Consider the following 12,953-nt stretch of genomic DNA (forward strand, 5'->3'; position numbering starts at 1 on the left):
TGTTAGGTCTGGTGGGTTTTTATCTTGCTTCTTCATCTGCTGTGTGTTTTTCTGTCTTCTCATTTTGCTTGTCTTAGTGTGTTTGGGGTCTCCTTTTTGCAGGCTGCAGGTTCGTAGTTCCCGTTGTTTTTGGTGTCTGTCCCCAGTGGGTAAGGTTTGTTCAGTGGGCTGTGTAGGCTTCCTGGTGGAGGGGACTAGTGCCTGTGTTCTGGTGGATGAGGCTGCATCTTGTCTTTCTGGTGGGCAGGTCCACGTCTGTTGGTGTGTTTTGGGGTGTCTGTGGACTTATTATGATTTTATGCAGCCTCTCTGCTAATGGGTGGGGTTGTGTTCCTGTCTTGCTAGTTGTTTAGCATAGGGTGTCCAGCACTGTAGCTTGCTGGTCGTTGAGTGAAGCTGGTGCTGGTGTTGAGAATGAGATCTCTGGGAGATTTTCACCGTTTGATATTATGTGGAGCTGGGAGGTCTCTTGTGGACCAGTGTCCTGAAGTTGGCTCTCCCACCTCAGAGGCACAGCACTGACTCCTCGCTGCAGCACCAAGAGCCTTGCATCCACACGGCTCAGAATAAAAGGGAGAAAAAGAAGAAAGAGAGAAGGAGGGAGGGAGGGAGGGAGAAAGAAAGAAAGAAAAAGAAGAAAGAAAGAAAAGGAGGGAGGGAGGGAGGAAGGAAGGAGGGCAGAAAGGAAAGAAAGAAAGAAAATAAAATAAAGTAAGATTAAATAAAATAAGGTTATTAAAATAAAAAATAATTATTAAGAAAAATTTTTTGTTTAAAGAAAAAAAGAAAACCCCCAAAAACAACAACAGAAAAAGGTCAGATAGAACCCTGTGACAAATGGTGGAAGCAAAGCTATACAGACAAAATCTCACACAGAAGCATACACATACACACTGACAAAAAGAGGAAAAGGGGGAAAAAATCATAAATCTTGGCCTCAAAATCCACCTCCTCAATTTGGGATGATTCGTTGTCTATTCTTGTATTCCGCAGATGCAGGGTACATCAAGTTGATTGTGGAGCTTTAATCCGCTGCTTCTGAGGCTGCTGGGAGAGATTTCCCTTTCTCTTCTTTGTTCTTACAACTCCCATGGGCTCCGCTCTGGATTTGGCCCCACGTTTGAGTGTAGGTCGCCGGAGGGCATCTGTTCTTCACTCAGACAGGTCGGGGTTAAAGGAGCAGCTTCTTCGGGGCCTCTGGCTCACTCAGGCGGGAGCAGGGAGGGGTACGGAGTGCGGGGCGAGCCTGCGGCGGCAGAGGCCAGCATGACGTTGCACCATCCTGAGGCGCGCCGTGCGTTCTCCCTGGGAAGTTGTCCCTGGATCCTGGGACCCTGGCAGTGGCGGGCTGCGCAGGCTCCCCAGAAGGGGGGTGTGGATAGTGACCTGTGCTCGCACACAGGCTTCTTGGTGGCCGCAGCAGCAGCCGTAGCGTCTCATACCCGTTTCTGGGGTCCACGCTTTTAGCCGCGTCTCACGCCCATCTCTGGAGTTCCTTTAAGCAGCGCTCTTAATCCCCTCTCCTCGCGCACCAGGAAACAAAGAGGGAAGAAAACGTCTCTTGCCTCTTCGGCAGGTCCAGACTTTTCCCCGGACTCCCTCCTGGCTAGCCGTGGCGCACTAACTCCCTGCAGGCTGTGTTCACGCCGCCACCCCCAGTCCTCTCCCTGCGCTCCTCCAAAGCCAGAGCCTCAGCTCCCAGCCCGCCCACCCTGGCGGGTGAGCAGACAAGCCTCTCGGGCTGGTGAGTGCTGGTCTGCACCGATGCTCTGTGTGGGAATCTCTCCGCTTTGCCCTCTGCACCCCTGTTACCGTGCTCTCCTCCGCGGCGTCGAAGCTTTCCCCCTTCGCCACCCGCAGTCTCTGCCCGTGAAGGGGCTTCCTAGTGTGTGGAAACCTTTCCTCCTTCACAGCTCCCTGCCACTGGTGCAGGTCCCATCCCTGGCCTTTTGTCTCTGTTAATTCTTTTTTCTTTTGCCCTACCCAGGTACGTGGGGAATTTCTTCCCTTTTGGGAGGTTTGAGGTCTTCTGCGAGCGTTCAGTAGGTGTTCTGTAGGAGTTGTTCCACGTGTAGATGTATTTGTGGTGTATCTGTGGGGAGGAAGGTGATCTCCGCGTCTTACTCTTCAGCCATCTTCCCCTCGTCCCCACATTAGATTAATTTTAAATTCTTGGTTTGCCTGTTCTAATATTTTCTTCCTCTGATAAACTCCTACTCCAGTACTTTCTTCTTCTTTTCAAAAAGTCATGCATCTTAAATGTTTTTGTCCTATAAGTTCATGTTCACTTGTCACCTACTTTGTGGGGAGGTCAAATTCCAATCCCTATCAGCCCCAGTTATCTTAGGGATGAATTCCAAGAAGTTTTTAAAAATACCAATGCCTTGACGCCTAGAGATTCTGATTTGATTGGCCTGGAGTGTGCCCTGAGTATAGGGATTTCTAAGATTGTAATTGTAATTATAATTTAGATTGTGATTCACCAGCCTTAAGAGTTTGGAGGGGAAAGGGTGGGGAAGAGAATGTGTAAAATTAGTTCCCACCTCTTTTTGAGTTCAGTTCCTCACACAGGACTTCTGTGGTGCCCTGATTTTATTCCTGAGGCTACCTGGAGCATAGATCTGAGTTGTAGCAGGCATGGGAGGAGACTTTGTATCTTAAGGCAGTGGTAGGAGAGAGGCAGGAGCAAAACTCCAGCAGTTTTTCTACTGTTTGATCCTTCCATAGCTATGCCTGGCTGCTTCTGCTCCAGAACAAAGCCCTCCCCCTCCATCCCGCACCAAGTTCTTAACAGTTTTCTTCTTGTTATTTTCTTTCTTTGGTCCTCTATGATGATCTTAGAGGAAGAAGCCAGCAGTTGTGCTAGCTTCAGCAATTAGAACTGTCACCTTCAAACAGCAGCAGTGTTGTTTTCATATATATTATAACTGTAAAGATTGATGTCTAACTGATTAAGGATCCAGTAATTGTATAATAATACCTGCTAGTGCTTTCTCTTTGAAGTTCCTCATTAAGAAAGTAAGCTTTAAAAATATTCTTAAAACTAGTATCTTCTGCTTTTAAATAAGACTTTAAAATAAGACTTCTGTAGCCAATTTTGCAAAGCAAGATTTTTTTTTAACATACAAACTATTGTCAGCAAAGGAACTATTATTCATGTAGTAAAGTTAATATTTCTGTAAATGTGTAATTTTTACTTTCAACAATTTCATGTTTAGACTAATTTTTCATTCTTAGTGTACTAGTACCTTTACTATATTCTATGAAGAATTTTTAAGACTTGTTTAATAAAAAAATTACATTTATATGTATTTTCCATAGATAGTGGAGTTGGAGCAGGGATTGATTCATATTATGAATATCTGTTGAAAGCCTACGTCTTGCTTGGAGATGACAGCTTTCTGGAAAGATTTAATACAGTAAGTTGTTCCAATTTTGTATTAAGTTTAGAGCCAATTTAATTTGCCAGATTTTGATAGAAACTCAATCATCTAAGTGACATTCTGAAAAATTACTTTTAAATGTGTAGTAGTTTTTTGGTCAGTATTCCCTGATGATGTTGGACAGGGACAGGGTAAACACTACGTACATTGCAAAAACTAGATTACAAAGTCGTTTTATTTTCATCTATCAGAAGTTTTCAAGATTTTCCAGTGAGTAATATGTAGATTTGAGTTTTACCTAATCTTTTACACAAGGAAGGGAATTTATTGAAATCCAAAGCCTTCTCCTTTGGATTCTAATTCTGTTTGGAATAGTTTGGAAGTTTGGCCTAGTCCTTGACCACACCGTGTGCAGGGCTTTGGAGACTTGAACAAACCAGTGGGTATTCATTTCAAAAGAAGGTCTGTTAAGTCTTAAGTGTGGATCAGACTCACAGGCATGTTTTTAGGGGAGAAGGGAGAGATTATTGAACCCTATTTGATCGCCTTTGTCTGTAATTAAAGCAAATTGAAATTAACTGTAGTAAACTCATCAGCTGTGTCAGTACATTCTTTTCAAAATAATTTACCATTTCTTTGCCCACCCATGAGTTCACCCACATTATTGTGAGATAGTACAATATAGTGGTTAAAAGTATGAGAGTTCTCCTGTGTGGGTTTAAATCCTGGTTGTGCCACTGGTTTTGTGGCTTTGGGCAAGGAACTTAGATATTTTCCTCTATTCCTTATCCACAAAATGAGAATGCTAGTACTATTTATTGGGAGGATTAAATGAGCTAATGCATATGAACTGATTAGAACAGTGCTTTAAGATCTGTCAGGTACTCAATAATAGTTAATAAATAATAGATGAGTTAGGGGAAAAACCTGGTAAAAGTCCTAATAAGTCATCACTGAATACTTGTAGAAACACTATTACATATATCATTTAATATATCATTTATTAGATTATAACAAGATTTTCTTGAGGTGCATGAGGACAGATTTTTTTTTATTGGTTTTTTTTTATCAGTCATTGACTCTGACAGCTCAACCTGTTGTCAAGGCTGAGAATTATCTAGGAGAAGATAAAAGAAGGGGAAAAGAGTTTTTAAGACCATAAAAGGCAGAGGTAGTGGACCGTAAGAGTGGCAACAGTGATGGGATTCATTAGTTTAGGTAGACAAGCACCAGAATGTTATGTTAGCTGCCTAGGGAGCAAACTTCCTAGACAAAGGAGAAAATGAATCTAATTCTGTGATATAGAAGCCTGTAACTATATTTCAAGAGGACGTAAGAGCATCCTTGGGCCACAGTCCTGCAGGATAGTGATGTTCAGGTCTATACCCTTCAGAAGGTCCCATTTTATCTATAGTTTTTAGTACTCTGCATCAGAGTTTAAGAACACAGGGGAGTATATATAGTATATTTTACAAAGATTTCCATCTAAAGGAATTTAACTATTTCCATAGTTAATTAACAGTTACTTAGTAAATTTATTCATATGTAAATTTGGGTTTCATTTCTTCATATATTTAATGATATGCTGTGTTTAGAATAGTACAGCTTTTTTCATCTACTTTCATGAACACATATTGTGATCTTTTTTAGCACTACGATGCCATAATGAGGTACATAAGCCAGCCACCTCTTCTACTTGATGTGCATATCCACAAGCCAATGCTGAATGCTCGGACTTGGATGGATGCTTTGCTTGCCTTTTTTCCAGGTTTGCAGGTAAAAAAACCCTCTTTTATTTCTCTTAATATTAAAGTAAAATGATTATAATTCAGTGCATTTGTGATCTCTAAAATTGAATTACCAAAACAGAGTCACACTTCAAAATTGTATTAATCTACATTTTTCTGTTTATATAATGATTATAGATAAAGTCAACTCATATTTTACTGGATAATTTTGTTGTTATTGTTGGTTTCTAGGTCTTAAAGGGGGATATTAGACCTGCTATTGAAACTCATGAAATGTTGTATCAGGTGATTAAAAAACATAATTTTCTACCAGAGGTAAGCAAATCATCTTTGGAATTCTAGTTTACATATACTATAGATTGCTAATTTAAAGGTAGAAAATGCCATCTTCAAGGTTGGTTTGTTCTTTTTCATTTTTCCTGGTTAAATAGCTTATTTAATATATTTTTGGTTTACACAGTATTGTATATGTTTTTCCTTTTCCTCGTGTATTAAGAGAAGTCTAGTTTAGGATAATGCTGATAGTTTACTAATTTAATGTTAAAAAAAATCCCAAATTGGTATTTCTCAACCTTTTCTAATCCATGCCATTGCATAGTGTCTCATTCTAACTTTTACACTTATCCACCAGCTAGGGAGACTTTTGTACTTTTTATTTTCTAAAGCTTATTTTATGAAAACAGTATACATTGAACATACTCTTGCTGATCACACATGCTCCCTGGAAATTTGGAAATGTTAGCTCTTCTTCACGCTGCTTAAGAATTATTCTCCCTGGTTTTTATATGTTAGTAATAAGTATTCTTGCTAGCTTGATACCATAAGATTTTAATAGCATACCTTTTGACTTTCCAGAAATGTACCATTAAAAATTTCCAAATTTGTGTATGGCCTTGTTCTATCCCTACTTATTGACTACCCTCTGTGAGATATCGCCTAAGCATCTCACCAATTTAGAAGGCTTCCTAAAGTGTTTGTTTCAAGCCACAGAGGATTTGAGACTCATAAAAAAGCATATGCTAAAATAGAAATAGGAGAGTGAGAGACTTAATAATTAAGAGAAAAAAGTGGAGATAAGAAAAAAGAACACTATTATGCAGACAATGAGGACCTGTGTAGTGGCATTAATGAGGTCATAGCTTTTCCTAAGCTTCCTAATAAGCCAAAGTGATCATTTAAAAAAGGAATTCCATTTAATTGGTAAAAATAACAGCCTTCACAAAAATGAATTGTGATTTTAAGCAGTGATAATTTTCATTTTATATATGAAAATTGTTATCAATATTTTAACTATTTTTTCTTGTTTGTGATCTAATTTATATACTATATATTCTACAACTACATACTTTTTTAAATCACATTTTTATGCCTATTTATGTGTTGTTTTGTCTAGGCATTTACCACAGATTTCAGGGTGCATTGGGCTCAACATCCTTTAAGGCCAGAATTTGCAGAAAGTACCTACTTCTTGTATAAAGTAAGCTAATTTAACTCTCTTTTTGCTATTTAGCTCCTGTTCTCTGTTGGATAACTCACTATCTTATAGTAATAGTATCGGCTTTCAAAGTTCTTGTTTAATATTATAATGATTGGATATATCATGGTTCTTATTCACCCAGTTCATAGAGTTATTGAAAGATGCAAGAACTGACATCTAAGTTTTATGCCTTTTCAAAATACTTACGAAGCATTTCTTTAAAGAGAAATTTTATATTCTAGAGCTGCTTTCTAAAGCATGTCTCTTGCCTTCCTTTAATCAGGCAACCTTTCTGGGCATTAGAAATTTCATCCAAAGCCTAAGATGTACAGTTGTGCAGCTTTCCAGCTGTGTATTTAAGAAATTCATAAAGCAGATCCATGACTTACTTTCAGAGCTAGGTTCTATGTAACATGTGTTCTAGTGCCTGATATAATGCCTGGCACCTGGTAGGTACTCAATAAATATTTGATAAATAAATGGTTATATGGTACTATGTAAGCTATGTATATGTATACATATATTCTCCTTTTTAATAGGCTACAGGAGATCCTTACTACCTTGAAGTAGGGAAAACACTTATTGAAAATTTAAATAAATATGCTAGAGTGCCTTGCGGATTTGCTGCCATGAAGGATGTTCGTACTGGAAGTCATGAGGACAGGTAAAACAATTCCTAACCTCCCCTTTCCTCAGGGTAACTCTGAAACAACACAAAATATTATGAGTCAGATTTCAGATCAGCTTAATGCTTTTACAAAGGGTATTTGAAGATGCAAACCTTAGTTCATTGTGCTTATTTTTTAAACTCTCTTGAATAGGCTTATTTTAAATTGTTTGAAAAGTCTGTGTTTTTACCATGGTGCGTGGCATATAGTTGGTGCTCAAATGATTTTTAAATAGATGAATAAATGATTGTTAAACTTCAGAACCTTGGTCTTTGGAGTTTTAGGAAAGTTGGAGTTTTCTTCTTTGTTAATAGTTTTTTATATTATGTAAAATGTTAGAAATTATCAAGATGATGACTAATGATCTGGATTATGATTCCTGTTCAGTCAAGAATTCCTCAAAAGCAATATCGTGGTTAATGTGTATATTCTTATTCTGTTGTCGTGGTTAATGTGTATATTCTTATTGTGTTGCTGATTTGGAGAGCTGGGGAGGCCCAGTGGCAGTTTCTATTTCATTGGATACTGGATAGATGTAGTCGACATGGAATATTCAAGATATGAAAAGCACCCTTTGGTTAATACGATATTCACTAACATTCCACTTATTCTGAGATCATTTGGTTCTGTTATTTTAACTGTCCAGAACATAGCAACACATTTCTAAATGAACACTAAAGTTTGTTCATTTGGTTAGCAAGTGTTCATTCCACAAATATTTACTGAGGTGTCTTATGTGCCAGAGTTATACTAGGTTTTGAAGATTAAAGATAAAAAGACATGTCTTTTCTATCATTGAATCACGGGGGCAGGCAGATAAACAGGCTTTAAAGCATTGCATATGTGCTATGAAACATACTAAAGGGACGTGAAATGCAGATTGGGATATGACAGTCACTTGAGCGTCCTGTGTCCTGAAGGATCAGGACTAGAAAACTAGAAAAAGGAAAGTAGTAAAAGGAGTTTCCGGCAGAGGAACTAGGGACAGGTGAAATACAACACTCATTATCTACTCACAGAATTGACCCTCAGTCCTTCTCTTGGAGCATTTAGATAATAGTTAATTAGGCTTGGGACCTCCTTCCCCGACCACAGCTGATAAGAAATGGATAGGTTTCTGGAAGCAGACACACAGAAAACAGCAAGAAATGAAAGCAGATAGCTTTTGTATTTATCTGTAACATTTACTGGCTGCTTCCTACATTTCAGGCACTCTTCTAATTAAGCACTTTCTATGTTTAATTCATTTGATCCTTTACAGCCACCCTCTGAAGTATAATTTCTATTATTATCTTCATTTTATAGATGAAGAAACCAAGGCACAGGGAGTTGGGGAGCTTGCCTGAGGTCACACAGTTAGTAAGGTTAATTCTAATCAAGGCAGATAGGCTTTTGACTATATGCTCTACTGGTAGCTCATTCAAGGAACAGTAAATTAATCGCCCGCTGTGCGCCAGACGCTGCACTTGGGTAAGAGGATGAAAAGATAAATTAGAATCAGTCCCTGCCCGCCTGTGACTTATGGTCAGTGAAGAAGATAGGTATGTAAAGAAGTAATCACAGCCACGTGACGAGCGCTAGAGCAGAAGGAAACGTAGCAGGTGGAGGAATTACAGAGGAAGACATGATTTGCTCTGTTCAGAGTTCCGTGTTTCTAAATTCAGCCTCCTTCCTCTTCCTCCTGCTGAGTGTCCCTCCCGCGGCGCTGTTTCTGGATCTCTGACGGCCCGTGCCGCACTCCGGTTGCGCAGTCCAGTGTGCAGAGTGCCCCTTGAAGCATCATGCCCAGAGTTAACGATGCCCGAGGTGCACTTGGTGCAGCAGCGCTGTTGCCGTCTGGGTCCAGGCGCAAGACGGGTCATCTTCTGAGGGGCTGGTGGGCTTACAGCCTTTCTCCACCTGAGGATCACCACTGGGTCTGCTCACTGTTCCTCGTGGTAGTGTTGCGTCTCTCCCATGCAGTTGGCCCAACAAAAGGTTGAGAACTCCTAATCCTTGTCTGACCACGTTCTTGGATGTGCTTTAGCAGCTTTCTTACGTTTAACAGACAGTGAACTTATGGCCAGTTGACCTCAGATACTTGACAATGACTTGCTGACAAATGGGTGTTCTCTACCCTGCTCTTAAGAAACTGATTGATTTTTTGAAAGTGCAAACTTAGAACTTAATACTCATCCCAGCAAAATTTCATTTTGTTGGGGTTTTTTTTGTGTGTGTATGCGTTTCTAGACCAAAAAGAAGGCTTAAATTTCATCTCAGTCATCTAATGTATTAGCTAAATTACTGTTTTCAGGGATCTGGGGTTTAGATAATTATGCCTTAAAATTTTCCATGTAATGCTCTTTGCATTTGGTTGCTTGTTCCCCTACGGAGCTACCAGTGCTGTTGTCTGGCTCACCAGTGTCTCCATTCCCTGGCCCCCCACACACAGTTTTCAAAAAAGAAATATCTGTATTTTTCTTATAATAAATGATCAGTTAAAGAATTTAAATGGCAAAAAAAATATGAAAATCTTCCCTACGATACTTTCCCTACTTGCCATCCTAAGATAATCACTGTTGGCAGTTTTAGAAACAGTCTTCCAGACATTTTTCATGCCTGTGTGTTTGCATTTGTGTACATATTTATGGTTTTAAAGTACAAAATAGATTATGTGATACGATACCCAAACTTGCTAGCTCTACCCAACTCATACTGCAGTGATCTTACCACGTCTCTAGTCTTTTCTAAACATTTACAAATCATCTGTTTCAGAATCACTTGTGGAATTTGCCAAAAATCAAAATCTTGCACATCAGTTTACAGTTCTTAAGCTAACATTTGCTTATGGTAATAACCGTCAGTCCTCCAGAAAAAGTTAAATTACCGTAAGTGTATTGCGGATTGACAGGGAAGTATTTTATCCGTTATAAAATGATTAACATCCAAAATGTTCAAAGAAGTGTTGAAACATTACAGTTGTTGTTCCAAAATAAAACATCATTTATGTCTGGGAAAAATAATGATAGCGCTGTTTTTGAGCTCATACGCATGCCGGGTGCTATGCTAAATAGTTGACGTTATAGTATGTCATTTAGTCTTTGCACCACTGTTAGGCATGTATTGTTATTATGTCCTTTCAGAATAAACTGAAGCTCACAGTCCTTTTATAATATCCCCCTTGGTCACATAGCTCGTCATCAGAAGTTCTTTTCTATTTCCAAAGCCCCAGCTCTTTACCGCTATGTCCAGCTGCCTCTCCAGTTCATTCTTTAGTAATGCTGTTTAAACTTGCATTCGCAAACATTTATCAAGTGCCAGCTGTGTGCCAGGAATTGTGCTTGGCCAGTTACGAAACTATGCAGCCTGTCTAGTAACTGCTAAAAGCTAGGATGCTTTGGGAAGTAGCACATATAATTAAATTCCTTGTTATTGTAACTCCATCTAACGACTGTGCTCTTTTCCTATACTTTTTATAAAAGCTTTCCTTTAAAGTGTTTATTAAAACGTTACAACATTAAATCATTTGTAAAGTCACACTGGGCAGGTATTTAAATGTTTACAAAGTTATCATCATAGTCCATGTGATTTTGTGTTGTACTTTTTTCATGTAACTTTTTGTAAATGATTACTTTTAAGCCTTCTTGATTATCACTTAAATGGCTGCATCAAAATCGTATTACTTTATCCAGTTCAATTAATATTAATTGAAGATTCTTATATGGTCCTCAGTAGTAAAGATCATCTGTGTTACCTCCCTGCTATTGGTTCCCTGTAGAAGAAATGGAAAACTCCCTCAGAAGGTCCATAGAAAAACCTTGTCTGCAGTATTGACAAGATTTAGTGCACCTGTGTGGTAGGCAGCCCTTCTGGTCTTTTTCATTTCCTTGGAATATGCTTGGAGTCAAGGCTATTACCACCAGGGGATAGATACATTCTATAGTTCTTTGGATGTCTGTACTGGTGTAGACAGGTTTATTGACCTTGATTCTGTGGCTTTCAGATAGTTGACATTTGGATATTTTTATGTTCTTAGATTTATTTGTAACCTTTTATTTTAGAATGGATTCCTTCTTCTTGGCCGAAATGTTTAAATATCTTTACCTGTTATTCGCGGATAAAGAAGACGTTATTTTTGACATAGAAGATTACATTTTTACAACAGAAGCTCATCTGTTACCTCTTTGGCTCTCTACTACAAATCAAAGAATCTCTAAAAAAAACACAGTAGGTTATGTTTTTCAACTAAATGTCTTACTCTCTTTTTTACTCCTGTGTGTTTGTTTTGTTTTTCCAAGGAAAAAGTAATCCATGACTAGAATTCTATAAATATAGTGTGGTAGGAGAAGTACCCTTGATGTTTTCTTATTTTGTTTTCTTGTATTACATCCTGTGTATACTTACATTTCACTTAATGTTTCCTTTGAACAAACTATAAAGTAAAATAATTATTTACATAACATTCTTTTATATTTTTAGACTTCAGAATATACAGAACTGGATGACAGTAATTTTGATTGGACTTGTCCAAACACTCAGATTCTCTTCCCTAATGACCCACTGTATGCTCAGAGCATTCGTGAACCCTTGAAAAATGTGGTGGACAAGAGCTGTCCTAGAGGCATCATCAGAGTGTAAGATGTCTTATTTTATATTTGTTAATATCAAAATTAATTCTTAGTAAATGACAGAGAATGTAAGGAACATATAACAGCCAAGAAGACATTCATTTAGATTTAAAAAATGTTGAGTATGTACTTATCACTGATTAAAATTAAAAATTGGTGAGTAAAGTTAGATAGCAAAGTTTATTCTGCAGTAATGTCTTTTTATTATTATGGAAATTTTCTGTGTATCTTTTGTTTAATGAACCAAGTAATAATGGCAGCGTATGATAGTTTGTAACTTCCACAGCACATTTTTTTTTAACATCTTTATTGGAGGATAATTGCTTTACAATGGTGTGTTAGTTTCTGCTTTATAACAAAGTGAATCAGCTATACATATACATATATCCCCATGTCTCCTCCCTCTTGCATCTCCCTCCCACCCTCCCTATCCCACCCCTCTAGATCCAGAGCACATTTTTACACAACAGTTTCATCAAATATTTCCACGTTTTATATATGTAGAAAATATTTTTCCTTTCATCGTAGTTTCTGTATAGGAAAAATAACAGTGTTTTGATTTGACTTTTTTGACGAGGTACTTATTCTTGGTTGTTGAATAAAGTTTTTGCCTTAATGAGTGCATTTTCTTCCAAATAGTTACATTAGAAAAACCATTACTAGGAAATTTTAAAAAATTATTTTTCTTAAGTGAATGTTATTGTTCACTGACATAAGTATTGTTTTGCTTTTAAAATATTGAGAGAAACATCTGTTTTTTTTGGGGGGGGGGGTTGTGTTTTTTTTGCGTTACGCGGGCCTCTCACCGTTGTGGCCTCTCCCACTGCGGAGCACAGGCTCCGGACGCGCAGGCTCAGCAGCCATGGCTCATGGGCCTAGCCGCTCCGCGGCATGTGGGATCCTCCTGGACCGGAGGAACCCGGTCCCCTGCATAGGCAGGCAGACTCCCAACCACTGCGCAACCAGGGAAGCCCCAACATCTGATTTTTGAGGGAGAAATAAATAGTAATAAATCTCTAAGCCAACCTATTGTGTACCTTCAAATAATTGTAATGCTGTTGATTAATACT

General features: G+C 38.5%; 1 protein-coding gene across 6 annotated transcripts in view; it reads left to right on the forward strand.

Annotated features, from left to right (window-relative positions):
* EDEM3 (ER degradation enhancing alpha-mannosidase like protein 3) overlaps positions 1–12,953 on the forward strand; it is a 96,595-nt gene that overhangs the window by 41,065 nt on the left and 42,577 nt on the right. For all 6 annotated transcript variants that reach the window (XM_060295386.2, XM_060295384.1, XM_060295394.1 and 3 more), the window contains exons 9-15: positions 3,322–3,419; positions 5,034–5,159; positions 5,363–5,446; positions 6,525–6,608; positions 7,148–7,272; positions 11,317–11,482; positions 11,735–11,889. In XM_060295386.2, coding sequence (XP_060151369.1) covers positions 3,322–3,419; positions 5,034–5,159; positions 5,363–5,446; positions 6,525–6,608; positions 7,148–7,272; positions 11,317–11,482; positions 11,735–11,889 — 838 coding nt within the window. The remainder of the gene's footprint in view (positions 1–3,321; positions 3,420–5,033; positions 5,160–5,362; positions 5,447–6,524; positions 6,609–7,147; positions 7,273–11,316; positions 11,483–11,734; positions 11,890–12,953) is intronic.

This window comes from Globicephala melas, chromosome 1 (assembly GCF_963455315.2).
Source record: "Globicephala melas chromosome 1, mGloMel1.2, whole genome shotgun sequence".
NCBI classification, from domain to species: Eukaryota; Metazoa; Chordata; class Mammalia; order Artiodactyla; family Delphinidae; genus Globicephala; species Globicephala melas.